This window comes from Lepisma saccharinum, chromosome 9 (genome assembly GCF_977018435.1).
Source record: "Lepisma saccharinum chromosome 9, izLepSacc3.1, whole genome shotgun sequence".
Lineage (NCBI taxonomy): Eukaryota > Metazoa > Arthropoda > Insecta > Zygentoma > Lepismatidae > Lepisma > Lepisma saccharinum.
The window spans coordinates 42,706,639-42,725,511 of NC_139237.1; the positions used below are offsets into that span (position 1 = coordinate 42,706,639).

The following is an 18,873-nucleotide window of genomic DNA, read 5'->3' on the forward strand; positions in this document are numbered from 1 at the left end:
CACCATAAAAAGGTTTCAGCACATCATAATACAATTCTAACATATGTGATTTGGCCAATTCCAATATCACAGCCCCTACATAAATAGGTTTATCAAACTTAATCTTTGTTTTTTTCATGTTGAAAAGTGCCATATTTTCATCATAAATTCTTCTATAATTGAAATTAGGCTTTGCAACCAATTTTTTGCTCAGGCTGGGGTCAGTAATTATTTTAACATCGGTATGTTTTCTGACATTTTCAATTGTTTTGCCATATACAGAATTGACCATCAATTTAAACAAGGCCTTATCAAATTGGCTCTTTGCAGATGTTCGAAGCTCTGTATTTGTATTAATGTATGGTTTCAACCATCTTGAGTGCCTGAACCTCAAAACTTTGCCAAGTTTGGTCACTTGAACACCATGATGCATCAGGAACTGGAGGTTTTTGTAATATATGACATAACCCTCTTTTGGCTCCAGTGTCATCATGAGCTTCTTCTGTTTAGAGCCAGGTGAGCACTGAACCTCAGGAATTGGGGGCAGATCAGAAAATTTGTTGTGTAAATTATCTGGAATTGTCAGATCAACCTCTAAGAAGAGGCCATAGTTACTGTCATCAAAGTCCTGAAGATCCTCAATATTAAAATCTTCAACCCATTCAAGCCCTGCATATGGCAGTTTTTGCATCATAGCATAGCCATACAGGCTGTTTGCATCCACATACAATATATAATTTGATGGCCGTGCTGGATCATAACCAGGAATATATTTGTTATTTGCTCTGGCATATCTCTGAGAGCATTGCACCATCCCCCCTCTTATACATTGCTCCATAAACAGATACATATCTTGATCTTGGATCAGATCCAATTGCTTTTTGGTGTTTAAAAACATTGAAGACCATGCTAGGCCTGGGGCACTGTAAAAATATATTGGATCCAGTCTATAATTTTTCGTAGAAGATTTTCTGAATGCCTGCAATATATCAGCTAAGAGGGTCACATCAAGTTTCAAATATGCCATGTGATAATCACCAAATGTCTGGCATTTTAAATTGTTCCACATCAATTGGGCATGGTGATAATCATCATCAGTGATTCCAGATCCTCTGATTTTGCTGTAAAACTCTTCTTGTGGTGGCAAAAAACACTCATCAAATTTAGAAAAATCTGTAACATAATCATATAAATATACACCCTTCCGCCTAATTAATTTCAGGTCCTGATTTGGAAACAAGGCACATGTAATTTTGAATTGATCATCAGATAATTGAGTGGCCAGTGTAGCCAGGCTAGCAGATAAAATTCTGTAAGAATCAAGAAATCTTATGTGAATAGGAACACCATTAACTTTAATTATTTTGCTAATAGCAATATATTTTTCATCATTTTCAGCTAAAATATTTAAATTCTGCTTGTCAAACCCCTCATATCTGATCAGATGATGAAAATCATAATTGGATGCTCCATGGCAAAATATAGGGACAAATCTTGGTCTCTTGATCTTAATATTACAGCTATTACACAGGGCCATTTTGAATTTACCATCTGTATGAGAATGGTGTTTCACCTTGATATTTCTATCTGAAAATTCAGAATCACATACCGGGCATTTTTCTGCATTGTTGAAATCCTCAATCTGTTTCTCTGTTAAAGGCAACATGGGTTTTGATTTTAATAAGATGTTAGATGCTATGTCATGGCACTCATTTTCTATTTTATGTGCAAATTTTTTGATGGCATCTGCTCCCATGTATGAATATTCTTTACTAGCAACACCATTCTGTACAATCACATAATAAAAGCTGGAAGGTTCATGTAGCTGGTATGGTGTAATTGAAGATTCTTCAGGATCTGGATTGCAGAATGCAAGAGGTTTGAGATTTGATTCAAAATCACAGACAATATATGCTGGGTGTTCCAACAAGGCTTCAAACTTTTTGAATTTTGCATTTTCACTTGGTATTGGCATCACCATATGAACAGGTTTATGATTTTTACAGTATTTTAAATGCTCAATTAACTTATTTTTTGCAATTTCTGCACTCTCTTCACGAACCCCTTTCACCATTTTTTGACCATAAAATACACTTAAACATCTTCTGCACAACTTGAATATTGTATTGGATTTGTCTAGTTGTGTTCTCACTAAAGCTTCAAGATTATGTATCAGAGTGTAATGATATGTGCCATCCCCTTCAATTAAGAGCAAATCAATTGGAACAGCAGAATCATCATCAAATGTACTGATTCTGAGAGGTTCTATCAAGCAATTGCCACGGCCAGTGGAACAAATAAATACATTAATAGATAATTGTTTGCCATTGATATTCCTGGCTTTTTTTTCAAATTTATCAATATTCTGAACAGACATTGGATATTCTAAACCCTCCATTGCCTCATCAAAATCATGTTCATGTTGTTTGTAATAATTTATTCTCTGAGGATTTCTTGAAACTGGAAACAAAGCAGCTAATATACACCACAAAAAGCATTTCTGGTCGGTATTTTCAATATTAACCACGGCTCTTTTGTTTTTAATATTGTCAGGTAATGGCAAATATGTAGATCCTTGTAATGGGCTGAATTCAGAAATATTAACATATAACTTGTGTGGAGATCCGCATAGGCTCCATCCAGACTCTTTTGCCGCAAATTCAGAGTGTTTAATATTCAATTGATCTATTAAACTGCTTATTATTGTGTCTGAATTTGCATTTGAATATACCGGTACAGTTTCTGTTATGTGGGGCTGTGTAAATTTTGTGCCGTTTGGTTTCTTATATTGTGCAAACAATTTGAGGGAGAGCTTATAAGAGCCATTTTGTGCATTAAGAATTGCCTGCAGATCAGGATTTACACTGTTCAAAAAATTCTCAATACCACATCTTGGCTCTGATACAAACCGATAATCTCTTAATTGGCCATTAAAACTGCTATGGATGGGTTCATAGCGTGGCTGCTTTGCAGGTCCAGCATTAACAGGTGCTTCATGCTTTCTTTTCAGACCAGATGTGGATGGTTGTGGGGGCAATATTGATGACTGTGCAGAGCAAGTATCTTTATGTGTATATGTGAAGTATTGCATGCTATATTTTCTATGGCATTTGGGGCATATTTTTGTGGGTGTTCTGCATTTGTCTGGATTACAAATCTTTTGGTGCTTAGCCCAATTGGGGCTGGATATATTCTTATTGCATTGATTGCAATATTTTTGACTTGGCATTTTTGTTGTTGTTTATTATATACAATTTCTTGGGATTCAAATCAAAATTCTATGCTTAATAAAAAATATCAATTGGATTCAGCAGTATGATTTGTGTGTGTGTATATGTGTGTGTGTATGTGTGTATGTTAATATTTTTTGGCTTTGGTATTTATATAAAATTTCTTGGGGTTCAAATCAAAACTCTATACTTAATAAAAAATATCAGTTGGGTTCAGCAGTGTGATTTGTGTGTGTGTGTATGTGTGTATGTGTGTGTGTGTGTATGTGTGTATGTGTGTGTGTATGTATATGTGTGTGTGTGTGTGTAAATATGTTTGATATGAATAATAAAAAATTCTGTATATTAAATCAAACAAATTCAATTTATACAAATCTGCTATATTTTTGTGTTGTTTAAAAAATATGAGGAGCACTGCAACAACATACCCACATTTTTCAGCCACTCTCACAATACTAGCTGATATGTAATACAAATTTTTTTTTATCGTGAAGGTACCTTAAAATATACAGCATAAAAAGCTAGGAGTCACCCGGGTGAGTCAGCTTCCCCATTTTCCATCTACTCTACTACAAAAATGGGGAAGCTGACTCACCCGGGTCGGAAGTAAATATGTGTGGGTGTGGGTGGGTGTATGTGTGTATGTGGGTAGGTGTGGGTGGCTTTTTGGCCTAGTTTTAAGTGTAGCCAAAAAAAATATCAAGAGGGGCATATTTTTGACAAATTTATGGACAACAATCTCACAGAAGTGCCTTTTGTAAGTATGGGCAAATCAATCTGAGGGGGGTTCATACTTTCCGAGAAATTCCAGAGGGCATTTTTACAAAAATCTTGGATTAGACAGGGTTCCACACTTGAGCAAAAAGCTCATATGCTCATGTTGAGCTAGTTTTAAGTGTAGGCAAATCTGCTTGAGGGGGGTTCATACTTTCCTGAGTTTATAATACAGTCAATACAACTACTAGCAGTGTTGCCAGTATTAAATTTGCAACCCATGTATGTGTATTTGAAGTGAGAACTTGGTACATCCAAACTGTAATAAAACAATTTCATTCATAGAAGTCTTCTAGCAAAACTGATATATTTTACTTTGTTTCCATCAGGTCCACAAGTACTGCTGCATTGGATGTGGTCATCTCAGGCTTTGATATTGACAATGTATGTGAAGTGAAAAACAAGTGTCCCATTTGCTGGAAAACATTCCGGAGTGCAGCAGGTCTGAGGAGACATAATATGGTCCATACTGGAGAGAAACCTTTCAGTTGTGATATTTGTGAGAGGAGTTTCAATCGGAAAGGAATACTAAAGGCACATATGAAGATTCATGCACCAGAGAGGCCATTTTATTGCAAAATTTGTCAAAGAGGTTTTTTAACTGAACAGCGTTTAGAAAACCATAGTCTACTACATGTTTTTTGGAAGACGACGTAAGAACATTTAATTTTGACAATCTGTGCCTGCTGATTACAATACGCAGAAATGCAACTGATGGGAATGACAATCTTTATGTTTCCGTTTTGTGTGCTATAAATAACAAAATTTGAACTTTGCCTCCCCATCTCAAACACGAACTTTGTATGGAGACCAGAATTGTGGCAAGTATAGGCTTCTCTTGCATAAAGTTGGCGGAAATTTGCCACTGTTTGGATCTTATTGTGAAACATACTGATATCCCTACAACTTATCCTGAATATATATATATATATATATATATATATATATATATATATATATATATATATATATAGGTCATGTTTTATGATTCCATGGCATGGAAACTTCTGAATCTTGAAATTATTTTTACTAAATAAAAGGACAAAATTAACGTAAGATAACCCTGACTCATCAGTATAAACCAGGCTATAATATGGACATAAGAAACATGTGATTTAGTAACTACAAGAAGAAAATATAATATAATTTCATGAAATTTGAACTTTGCATCTGCAAAGACAAGGTGCTTTGAAAGGAGAATGGAGTTAAGGTGTCTGCTACACTCACCAAATGATCTTACACTTCCAATGTTCCTGTTCCAATGTAAGAGGAAACATAAAAACAAATGAACAGTCACAATGTTAAAACTCATTTTAACAACAAGGCTCTGACATCTGGATCTACAGCCAGTATAATCCTCTGTAGGACTTGTGTGTTTTCCTGTGCTTGTCCTTGTGTGTGCTGAGAGCCCCTTTATAACCTTAGCTTTTAACCTATGGAATAATAGTTTAGTCCACACAGACAGTACAGTTTTAGTTCTTGTTTAGTAGTGAATGAATGAATTAGTTTTAAAAATTGAGTAAGGAAACACTGTTAAGCCTTGTTTCCATGTTAATAAAACATTCAAATGTTCAACAATGCAAAATTTATTGTATGAAAAATATATACTAAAAACGTAATGTTTCCACCCTCTAACAGGATCTTGTTCAGACAAATATTCACAATAAATTGATTTAAAGATCCAACCATCATCTTATATATACACTTGCAGTACAGGGTCCATACACAAAACAACATAAAGGAGCCAGTCCTTATCTCAGACATTTCCTGTCAGGTTCCTGAGTGTGGAGTCTCCTGACAGGTAATAGACACTCTACGTCACTGGTACCTGATAAGTGTCTGTGCCTCATCAATTCCTCCACATCTGGGTATGGACAGGTTCCTTATCTCCTGGACTTCTTCCCTCCATTTCATTCTCTGTTTACCTTCAGAAGAGAAGACATTATGAACTGGAATGGGGGACTGAAGATAAACATAGAATGGAAAGAAATGTTAGAAAGAGTGGAAAAGATGAGAGAAAGGAAGGAGGAAAGAAGAAGGAAAAATAATGAAGAAAGAAAAGAGGAGAGAAGAATTCCAGAAGATAAGGAATTTGTACAGGACCAGATGTGGAGGAATTGATGAGGCAGGGACTCTCACCAGGTACCTGTCAGGTAGAGTGTGTATTATGTGTCAGGAGACTCCACACTCAGGAATTCCTGACAGGAAATGTCTGAGATAAGGACTGGCTCCTTTATGTTGTTTTGTGTATGTACTGCAAGTGTATACGTGGTCCGACAATTAAGTAACGAGACTGATTTTATATTGTCCCGCGTGTGCATTCTATATGTAAAGTGACACGTTCATGATGTAGTGTGGTCCATAATCCACAACCTGGCAACACCTCATGTAGTGTGGTCCATAATCCACAACCTGGCAACACCTCATGAACTTGCGATGGGCATGATGGGAATTATGCCGCCATGTCGTGAAGGAGGTGCAAGGGTGTCGTGACATAATATCTATGGAGCAGCGAGTGAACATCAAGTTTCATGCAAGACATTCTGAAAACTGCTTGCGTTAATAAATATTTCTTGAATTCTATTGTTATGGAGGACAAGACAGAGCATTTTCATTACGGTTCTTGTACAAACCGACAAATCGCAGGGTAGAAGTCGCTAAATTTACCAAGAGGGAAGAAAATGCAGCTCGAAAAATCAAAGTTGAAGACAGCAGAGCCATTATTCATAATGTATTTGTTCCAGAAGATAAAACTGTAATTGGCTGTTGCTGTCGTAGTGCTCTGAATTATTATGAAAGAGAACTGACCCTCTCCGAGCTCAGTGTCCTGAGGCGGACAGTTGATTCCTGCTCCACGATAATGCACGGTGCCAGGCAGCAATGTTTGTCTGGGTATTCCTAGTCAAAAAACAAGTGAATGTGTTGAATCTTCCTCTCTACTCTTCATATTTATCCCCCTGTAGTTATTTTCTGTTCCCGAAAGTGAATCTGCAGCTGAAATTACACACTTTTGATGAACACAGGACCATCCTATAGGTTGTGACGTCCAATCTTCAAGTCATACCACATAAAGACTTGCAGATGTCGTATTGATCATTGGCCAACTGTGCCAATTGCTGTATTGATGCAGGAGGGATGTACTTTGAGTAATACACAGGCAATGTTCAATTATATTTTTCCTTTTCACAATATAAAATCAGTCTCATTACTTAATTGTCGGACCTCGTATATAAGATGATGGTTGGATCTTTACATCAATTGATTGTGAATTTTTGTCTGAAGAAGATCCTATTAGACAGTGGGAAGTTACGTTTTTAGTATATTTTTTATACAATAAATTTTGCCTTGGTCAGGATTTGAATGTTTTATTTTGAGTTAAGGAGTTTTTAAGAGACATTTTCTTTCCTTTCTAGGGGCCTGGCCTCAATTTTGTTTTGGTTAAGTGGTTTATCCCCGTCTAATGTGATGGACTAAAATTGCCTAATGTGCTGAATTGTCCATAGTATACAAATCAATCAATCAATCAAAACCAATTTTGAAAACTTCCTCTTTAAATATATAAAACAATTTTATGATACAAGATTTGTTAAGAGCAAGCTACATTAAGGCTACTTTGTGTTTTAGGTAAAATCCATGAGCTCTGCTTTCGTGAAACCTAATTCTACTTTTGTTTCTGCCAGGTTTAAAACCACTGCTTTGGCTGGTGATTGTACATTGAGGTCTCGTATCTGCAAAGTGTATGCAAAGAAGCAGATGTGTTCAGTTTGCTTCAAACAGTTTAATTGCCCAGCAGATCTCAAGAGACACCTTTTGGTCCATACTGGGGAGAAACCATTTGTATGCAATGTATGTGGAAACAGATTCAATGTAAAATGTAACCTAAAGAGGCACATGATGGTTCACAAACTATGACAGCCCATTTTATTGCAAAATTTGTTTTAGAAGTTACGCATCTAATACAGAATTTGAAAACCATTCATTGTTGCACTCCATTAAAAAAAATAAAAAAAATAACATTGATATGACAAAGTCCGTAAGATTTCATTTGGCATGTGACAAGTAGAATTTATTATTGACTATAAATCATTGTGTACAAACCATGTAATATATATTATAATATGCAAGAATTTGTTTTGTAGATAATTGAATGTCATGAAGAAATGTTAATTTTTATGTCTTGAAACACTGCATTAATGAATAAATTTTTAATGTTTCTTGCAAGAATATTTTCAAAATCAATTCATCTTCATGTTCTGTTCATTACATTTCATTTCTTGGATACATTCTAATTCATGAAGAAGAAAATTATTTTGATGTTTAATATGTAGTAAAATCTTTTGCCTGAGGAGGATTTAATAAATGTTTCATTCTTGAATGTTGTAAAATATTATTTCTTATAGACTGGAGTTTTTATTTTTTAATACCTTCCAGTAGCTATTACCAGTAGAATACCAGTTTAGTGAATATCACAAAATTTAGCACAGGACAAGAGCATCAAATTCTCCTCCATAATAAATATATATCACCAGATAACTCTTTGATTATTTTATCTTAAAAATGATGTTAATAAGTTTATCAGTGGTACTGAGATGAACAATATGATGGAATTTGAACACAGTCACGGAAAAGTTTAATTAAATATGGATCATATAATTGCTCACTTACATTTGCATAATCAGATTTTTAAAATAATTGTTTGCTTCATTTGCATTTTCCGAAACTATTTGTGATAGAGGAATGCTGCAAGTGATCAAGAAGTGTGCATTAACTGTAAGAACTGAAAACAGTAGCTCTTAACACCTTCACCCCCATGACATACCAAAAGTATATGTTACTGAAGTGACTACTTTTATTACTGGTGGATACCGACTGACATAATAAAAAAGGGGGAACCCTCAGAAGCAGCCTGCCTCCACCTACACATATTCGAGGGTATGAAAGTCCTGGTGCCTTTCATTAAATCAGGATGCCATTTGCTCCGAATTTACTGATTCTCTCAATTTTTTTATTATTATTTTCTTTATTTATTCCTTGTTTACAACATACAGATTACATATATCATAAAAAGAAAAGAAAAGAAAAGAAAGACAAAAAGAAAAATGATAACATACATGCTGCTGTCAAGAGTAAATGATTGGTATGGCTTGAGGGTTTGCCAGTGAGATTATGAAGAGGAGAACGATTCGCCCGTACATGAAACAAGTGGTGCCAGCCTTTGGACCACCCAGAACCACATCCAATTGCTTGTCAACAATTCAGCATGTTTTGTGAAAAATTATAATTTTATCGTTTTGCCATAGCCATCATGCTATTGGGGAGGGCTAGTGCACTACCAGTTGACCTGTTTCACACTGATAAAGTTTTCATGTAGAACTAAGTCCAGTATATTGGCATACTAAGGATCATTTTTATGCACTGAATGTAAAGTGATGGGTATATTAATGCATGTAGGCTGTATTTTAGTCAAGTCAAAATCATATTCCTGGTTTCAGTAACTCTTTAATTCAAATTTTACGCTTCCCAAAGCCACAGTGGACCAATTGGTAGTGCATCTGAGTGCCACATGGAAGGCCCAGGTTTGATGCTTGGGGTACATAACCTAAGATTAGAATTTTTCTGGCTTTTGCCCTGCATACAAGTAGCTCGGGGGTTCGCCCCACCTCTAATAAATGGCTAGCTGATAGAATAAGGCAGAAGTAGCATAGTATCGCCTCCCAAGAAAAAAAAAGGTCCGAAAATGTGTCATGTTTCCTATGTGTGTTCATGTTATGGAGCATGGATATGGGGAATATTAACTTATGGTACATGTGTAAAAGTAATTAGCTAATACTGATGACAAGGAAAACTCAACAATTCTTTTTCATTCAGTAAAATTAGAAAATTACAAATCCCTTAGAAAACTTACAAAATTACAAACATTAAGGAAGTTCAGTATGGACATCATGCATAACATAGCAAGAAAACTATTACTTAAGTTTCTTCCAGATTGTTTGTAGCATGTCAGAGCCAATTTTCATAACACCTTCTGTGACGCCATTTACACAATTCAAAAAGTTTTGTTTCTCGTGGTGTTACCACCATGATGTAGTAGTACATCAGTGACTCTTGACATGCTGCAAGGAGTTTAGAAAGAACTCTTTATTTCCACTTTGATATGGAACTATTCTTTGAATGATGTAATTTCACTTCTATAAAATCGAATTTACCTTTTTGTCTTTACTAATATCATGTACATGTTAACTAACCAACTCTCTGGCATTCATAAACCTGAAGGTTTATTGTGGCAGGAACACTTATCTTCCATCTGTTCATATAATGGGCAAGATAATCTATGTCAACTAGCAGTACCAATATCCACGAGATTCATCATAATACTGTATTTCAATTTCATCAGGTTTCCCAACAAGAACTCTCCAAACTTTTCTAACTTCTCCCATGCTACATAGCCTGTTCACCAAAATCTTATTGATTTAATTTTTCTAATAATATCAGGTAATGAATATTGATTATGTTTAAGTTTATTGCATTCCCCTTTTGTTTAATCTCTTTTAAGTCCAATTATTTTTTAAAATGTATTCTAGTGTGTTTACATGTGTTGAATTAAGAATTATTGAAATCTGTAGAATTATTTTTGTTGAGATTATACGTAAGCAGTCTGTAGCAGAGATTAACATGGATGCACATTACTCAATCATGATGACCAGGTGATATACACCACAACTGCATTGTACTCATTGCAAACACAATTCACCTAAATAGACTCTCACACATTCACATTTCTGCCACCAGGTGGGAGCACCAGTCACACACACACACACATATGCAATGTAGAGTTTTTTTTACCCTTAACAGCTTAAACATGCCCAGAATTTATGTGTAAAGTTTTTTCTTCTATCTAAATAGATTCCAGCTGAGGAATAATACTTTTGTACTTAAAATATATATATGTATAATCTCTGTTATACAGAAGTAAAAAAAAAGCATTGACCTTCATGTAAAGCACATATTGCTTCTCTTTTTATTTCCAGCCCAAAAGCCAGCGGAACCAGGTACATCTGTTCTTGGTGCTCGAAAGAACTACAGAGTCCATTTCATCTCAAGAGGCACATACGAATACATACGGGGGAGAAACCGTTTACATGTGGTGTCTGCTTCAAGCAGTTCAATTGCAGGAGTAATTGGATACGTCATTGCAAGATTCACTTGCAAGGTTCATTCCTCTGTATGACTTGTTTAAAAACATTTAGCAGTAAAGATCAGTTGAAGAAACATTCATTGCTTCATGAGGCCCAGCAAGATGCAAGTTGATAGTGAGCGTGTTGAAGATACTTGGTGGAAAGAGACAAGCAAGAAATCATATGAATTTTATATCTAGATATTCAAGATCGAGAGATAAGTTGAAAGAGTACATAATCAGTATTTCCTCTCCCAGAGAGAGGAACAGCTGTTCGGAATTAGCAACTTTAATAACTCTTACTTTTACTAAATACAGTGGAACCTCAATTACATTTTTTTTTCAGGGAACTGATACTAAATAAATTGTACAAACATTTTTTTAGCAGTTAGTGTTACTGGAAAGTCGAAGAGAAAATGTACAATTTGGTTTTCACTGTATGAAGTATCGATGGATATGAAAATTTTACTAACATTGATATAAAATGCCTTGCATGTATTTTGTAATTTGAGTGATACATTAACTTCCTTAAATAAATGAATATAAACAAGTGGTTTTGATGGGTTTGCCTTGGAGGAAAGAACACTGTATGTTTATATGTGACAAAGTTTCATTCCATGTGTCGTCAACATACGTATTAAAACAAGATAAAAAATCGCAACACATACCTTGCTTTCTTCTCCAAATTTTTGGACCGACCTTGGACCTTTTTCATGGAGGGAAGGAAAGAGGGTTGTGGAAGGGTTAAAAGATGGTTAAGATAATTTAGAATGATGAAAGTATAAAGACTTGATGTCGTTTTGGATCACAGTCGCTGCACTGATATGATCAGGATGTCAAGATTTTAAACTTTTTAATAGTTTTTAACTATTTTAATCATGTTTTAACTCATCCATGACACACTTTTCTTCCATCCCCAAAGAACGACTGACATCGTTCTGGAAATTTGCATGGCAAAACAAGATACATGGCATGATTTTTTTGTCTCATTTTTACTTTCTATATGTTTTTAAGTTACAGTGACTGACTTTAATATTTTTACAATCACATTAACATTGTAACATTGAAACCTTATAATTATTGCTCTAAAGTGCTTATAACAGCAAAAAGTGATATGGTACACACATTTTCCATGCATATTAATTGCATGTTTTTTTTTGTATATATTTTTTTAGATTTATATGCAAATTTTACATTTTTCATATATTCAGCAAAAAACTTGCAATGTTTTTGGTGCTTGGGTTGAACATGTTTAAACCACATTTGGCCTCAGCTTTTGCTGTTCCCATATTAGTTTTCTGTAATCAAATTCTTAACTTGAAATAAATTTCTAAAGGGGACTGTGGTTTGTTAGTGCTTAGTATTAAGTTTGCAGAAGCTGGACTTTTATTTTATTTATATTGTGAATACAGAATAAATCCATTTTATATCAGGATAGCAACAGTGAAAATGAAAAATAATGCAGTAAGATGCAAGAATATAATAAGAATGATAGTAAGGGATGTTGTCAGGTTATGTGGTAACACTGTTTTGATATAGTGTTCATCAGCTGTAGACCGTGACAAATGTTATCATGGTGCCAAACGTAGTGCAACAACATGTGCATGCCATGAAAATATATTACTTTAATTTGTGTTTTATGAAAACCGAAAAACACATATCACAAAATATTTGGTTATTTCCGTCTGAATAACTGCTAGGAAGAGAAAACAAAGGACTGCATGATGCAGTTGGATTATACTGTACTATTATATACTGCTACTATATTTGGTAGATTTTTTTGGAAAATCTTGTATTTACAGAAATGTTGGTAAAATTACCAATAATTCTAAAGATCAATTATTTTACCAATGTGATTATATTGACCATTACTGATAAATAACTAAATAATGTGCCTCATCTCTAGTTTATACAGTGGAACATCTGATTTTCCCTTACCACTTTATATATTTTACTCTTCTGGCCCCAGTGTTAAAAGATTTTCCCACATATTAAGTTCTTTAGCTCCAATTTCCTGAAAAGTACAATCTGCCTTCTTGTGTATTTAATCTGCTTGAAGACAAGTGCTGAGTGGTTAGCATAACTAAAGGCACATATTTTTCGGTAAATAAAAAAGCAAAATTTCGATACAAAAACAAAATTAATTTCGGGTTTAAAAGCGGTAAATAAAATACAATTTTTGTGTTATGAAGGTGAATAATTGGATCAAAAGTGGTGTATAAAATGTCATTTTGTTTTTAACCCTTCATGGGTCACACGAGAAAAGTTACGTCGATGGTTGCACTCGGTCTCAGAGACCGGCTTTTTAAAATATGCCAAATTAGTGGTCTAAAATGCCAAATCCTCAATTTTTACGATTAGATCTTTTCTTTCAACAATTGTGATTTCATAAAACTATAAAAATTGAAATTCTATAAAATTATAAAAAGGTACTCTTTGTTAATTGGGCATGGAACAGCATATCAGATTTTTAGTGAAAACTAGGTACGCCTATAGCCGCGCATGGACTCAGACAGCAAGTGGTTTCAACGAACCCTCCCTAGCGGCTCGAATATCTTACTAACACCGAAAACAAAATTGTGGGGTTAATTAGGAAGGTTTGAAAATCAGCTAGACAGAGGGTGTTGACAAAAGAATCATTAGTGAATAACGACGTTAAAATCACACACCCGGAATGAGAGACCGTACACGACCAATGCAGGGTTAAAATTGTGAATATAATCCTAAATTTGATTTAAATGCTGCACTTATTACACTAAATAAAGATATCCCTTCTAATAGCACATTTATGTAGTTACCAGAGTATAAGTTTATTCCTGTGCAAAGCGGTTAATTTTTACTTCTCAAATATTTACAGCAGGATTAATCGATTTTCCCATGAATTGCATAACTCACAGGCTAATTCAAACTTCAGGAAGTGTTGTGGCAGTAAATAAACTCTAAATTTCGTGTTTAAGAGACTATTTTGCATTTTACAGTTCTTTCGCATCATTTCGTGACAAAACAGGGTAGGAAAATGCACCTCACACCTTTCAGAAACATGAAAAATTAATTTTACAATGTGTTATTTCACATTTCGTGTTTTCATCTAAAACGAAATATGCATGCCTATAAGCATAACATATTTTAGAGCCAGAGAGGTTCTAGATTTGAACATTGTGTAAAGGAATAGATGAATTATTGTGTTTGTCTCTCCTCAATTTCCTAATTCATCCTCATCATTGTGATAAATTCAGAAGGTAGAAAAGTGATGTAAAAATAACTTAAATGGAAAGTAAGAAAGTACAAAAATGTTGAGCAGGGGGTTGAATTACATATGTTTTTAAAAGTGAGCGTTTCAACTAGGGCTGAGATGATACCACCTTGAACAATACCTATTCCAATGCTGATACTTGTATTGATTCACACCAATCACAATGATGACTTGAATATTATTGTATCATTTCTAAGTTGTTGAGAACATTTATATACAGGGTGTTTCATATATACTTGAGGGGTTACAAAAATGTATTTTAAGTACAGTATTGAACTTACGTTAATGAAACCAATCCAGAAGAAACCAGGAACTCAAACAGATTTCTTTTACACATAGAAATGTTCAATGTATGCACCACAGGTGACACGGCACACATCAACACGATAGTCTAGTACTTGCCACACTCGCATCAACATGGGCCTGTCGATAGGGCTGCAATAATGTATCGGTGAGAAGAAGAAATCACATTGTGTAAGTACTAAGGTCTGGTGATCTTGGGGACCAAAACATTGCACAAAACATTGTGAGTGACGTGGGTGATTTGAGTGTCGCCTAGCAGCAGGAATATGGACTCTCAGCTTAACAAAACATACACACACAAACGGTTTGTGTTCTTAGGTCGTTCTGGACTGTTTTCATTGACGTAAGTTCAATAGTTTACTTGCAATAAATATTTGTAACCCTTCAATTATTTATGAAACACCCGGTATATATTTTTTATTATACACTGGAACTATATCATAGCAATCTATCAGATTTTTAAAAATATTTCACAGGAGACAAATCATTTAACCACAAATGCCACTTCTTCCCTCAGTGTTGTTGCAAAAATAAAAAAAAATGCACGTTTTATTGACACATGATTTCCAGAATATTTACACTCTGAAAAGTATTGGTTGGTGTCAGTGGTTAAATTTCAACCAGTACTGCTGATACCAAAATATTATTATTGGTACACATTAGAACGCTTCTAAGAATGTTGGGTATAATGCACTGTTATTTTGTAAGATAATATCAGAGATGCCAATTTGCATTTCTATACCTGAATATATTTTGCTCTTGTTTGAAAGTGAAACCTTATCACCCTTTGCCTTTGAATGAACTGAAAGATGTGGATTTAATCCAGCACTAGTTACTAATTTCCCAAGAGTGAATTAAAAAATATATATATGTTCTTTTATTGATAAATATCGTATTCATCAGAATTCCCACAACCACAGTGCTAATTTGTGGTCCAAGAGAAATTGCATTTTCAATAAGAAATTTAATGTAAACTCTCCGCATGTTATAATTTGGGTAGAAATAACAGAAGATCATATATTTGGATCCATAAAAGCCAAGTTACATTATTTACTTCATGTTGATTGCAATGTATACAGACTCGTCGATCAACCTGTACATGTCACTCAGATAGGTGTATTTTCTGCACAGTGTACATCATGGGATCTAGCTGTGCTTGTCATGCATGCACCTTAAACATTTTGTCCACACTTGATGAGAAATTGTGTTGCTATTTAGGTATGTGTAGTTTGTGATGGAGTTCCTTTGCCTGTCATTTATCACTTAAGTGGAAATCTGAAATGGATTTTATTTGTGTTTATAATTCTTAATAATATTATAATATAAGACGTAAGCGAGTTACTCGCACACAAACCAATGAACAAAATAGCCAGTGCCCTAAGCAAACACAAGAGATCATTCCTTTCCCCACTAGACAACCCAGGTGTATATGATGCCCAGTGTGAGTGCAACTCACACTACATTGGCAGATCCTTCAGATCTGTCAACGAGCGTATACAACAACACTTAGCGGATGCAAAAAATCCCAACCCACTTCCGGACTAGCAAGGCACCTCAAGTTCAATAAACACAGGATCCAAAAAGTTGTTAGACATACATGACACACCCTAATCGACACCAAAATCAAAGAGACGCATGCAATTATGCACTTTCTGCATGAGCTGAATATCGGCAGTGGTCAGGCTCATCATGTTTGGCTCCCGCTATTACAACAGCTCAAACCCATCACGTGAAGCAGACCAAATGGCTACACCAGCACCCCTAGTGGTAGTCGAGGAAACAACAACAGGAACCGGAAGTCAACCTAACAGTAAAGCGTTAAGTTTCGTGGATATATCTTTAGTAACTCGCTTAGGTCTTATATTATCAACCGCTTTGTTTATTCCCCTCAACATGAATTAATAATATTAATATGTATTAATGTTATTACTAGAGCTCGGAAGTTGAGGAAAAATCCTTTTTTTTCCTAACGTCCAAAGACGAGGCCCAACATAATAACTTATATGTTCATTTTGGGTCATTTTAGGCCAGAAAATGGTGGCTTTTATTTGTCCTTTTTTGCCTTTTTCGGCGTTTTTTGGCTTATTTTTTAGCCTTTTTTTAGGTCTTAACGGCTTTTTGTTTGCAACTTCACCTTTCGACTATGTTTTTACTGCACATTCTCTATTCTAATCATCATCAGTTCATCACCTCTTAAACATCCTTTCTGTAGTAAGGAAATAAAAAAAAGAAAGAAAGAAATATATTTGAACTATCCCTGAAACGAGAGCAAAAACTTTTTTGGACTGAAAGAAGATGCATTTCATTCATATAGTTTTTCGCACTGTATGTTCCATACCACCAGAATTTTTTTATTCATTAAATATATAGTCAAAACTGAAGTTATTAATTAATTTGGATCACATTTATACGTCCTTTTTTTGATATTTTTAGATCTTTTTATAGGTCTTTTTTTGGCAATTTATAGGTCTTCAACTTCCAAGCCCTAGTTATTAATGTCCATATTTAACTGATATGTTTGTTTTGCTGGTTTTTGAAGCCTACTTTATAGGGGGGTGGACATGCAGTTTAAAGTAGATTTGAACCTCTGTGCAGTGTACCTCCACTGGAATCTGTTGATTACAAGGCAACAGCAATACCAGCAGGTCATTAAGGACACTTCTAATTGATAGATGGTGAACGATGTGAACAAATTTAGAGTACAAAAATGTTTTATGTGCAGTAGTTTTGATGCTGAAAATTAGTAATAAATTGCATTTTAATTTTTTAAAATTTTATTTTATTTTATTAACTATTCTTGAGAATCAGTGCCTTTTCACTAAATGGGAAAAATGCTAGACATACATGATTGCTTTCTTCTTTTTCAGCCCTGATGCTACATGGCATGCATTAGAACTGAGTAAGGAACTGTTAAATTCCCCACAGACTTCACAACAAGGAGGAAGCAAACATGTATGTCGGTGGTGCTCCAAAAGTTTCGGTTGCCAGTTTGATCTGATGCAGCATATACGTGTCCACACAGGTGAAAGGCCTTTTGCCTGCCCTACGTGCCTTCAAAGGTTCAGGCAAAAGGGCCATTTGAAGAGACATTTGTCGATCCACTTACAAGATAAGCCTTTTACCTGCAAGAACTGTAGGAAGAGTTTTACAACTGAAATTATATTCAACAGGCATATGTTGCATCATAAATTGACATTATAGTGCTAGTAGAGATTGTCAGTGTATTTAAAATTGTGTGATGTGCAGGATATCTACTTGTTGAGAATTCATTGAGTTTTGGTAATTTCATAATTTTATGTGAATTTTTTGCATTGAGAATTAAATATGAATTATGTATGAAAAATTTGCGGTACCATTTTAGCTTAACTAAATCTAAACTTCCATAAACATTCAGAAATATTTTTATCATGTTTAATGCTTGTTTACAAGAAAAATGACAAAATTACATAATTATTGAGAGGCACAGGTGTATTTTATTGTTGGTGTTTTGTCTCCCATCTCATATTCTTGGGCTATTTATAGGGTTGAGCTGATCTGATGTATCAGTATTGGTTGATACCAGTGAATTTGGTTATTCACTGACACTATAACCTGTCCCTGCTATCTCTGGAGCAAGGTCGTGCATAGTGTCAGAGAAATGGGGGGGGGGGGGAATCGAGTGGCCAGAGTGAAGCAGTACACGCTACCGGGAAGGCTGGTATCTGCAGTCACCCCTCCCCCCCCTTCACACGATACCATTCCCTCTCGCATGCTCATTGGTGGAGCCGTCATTACTTGCGCAGAGTCTTGTTTTCGTTTGCCTGCTCCAGAGATGGTTGGGACAGAGTGTAGCTGATACTTTTCTGTATTTCACAGACAAGATTTCGTGACAAGCAAGAAGTGACACGGACCCCTCAGAGTCTAAAAAAGCATTTACTGCATATGCAGTAAACCAAGACCAGACACTGGATCAAGGTGTCAGGCAAAGTCAGGGTGACATGTAAGCAACAAGTTACATGGGAAGCTTGAGTTGCATTTATTTTTTAAGGCTGATTTCCAAGTGACAAGTGCTACATGTAGCTTCTCCCTTGTGTTTTGGTCTGAAAGCTCCCATAGGGGTGTGATCGTTTCATTAACTCTTTGCGGCGCAGTGGTTACTAATGGTAACCACCTCAAGATTG

General features: G+C 35.1%; 1 protein-coding gene across 12 annotated transcripts in view; it reads left to right on the top strand.

The window, feature by feature from the left end:
• Nucleotides 1-18,873, top strand: part of LOC145992033 (uncharacterized) — a 280,869-nt gene that overhangs the window by 147,504 nt on the left and 114,492 nt on the right. The window contains exons 4-5 of one of the 12 annotated variants that reach the window (XM_083128136.1): nucleotides 7,664-7,829; nucleotides 11,012-11,264. The exons of 8 other annotated variants lie outside the window; for them this stretch is intronic. In XM_083128136.1, coding sequence (XP_082984262.1) covers nucleotides 7,664-7,829; nucleotides 11,012-11,161 — 316 coding nt within the window. In that variant the 3' untranslated portion in view covers nucleotides 11,162-11,264. Of the gene's footprint in view, nucleotides 1-4,312; nucleotides 4,732-7,663; nucleotides 7,830-11,011; nucleotides 11,825-17,580; nucleotides 17,934-18,873 lie in introns of those variants that run through there. 3 more of the 12 variants (XM_083128127.1, XM_083128148.1, XM_083128130.1) reach the window with 3 other exon arrangements.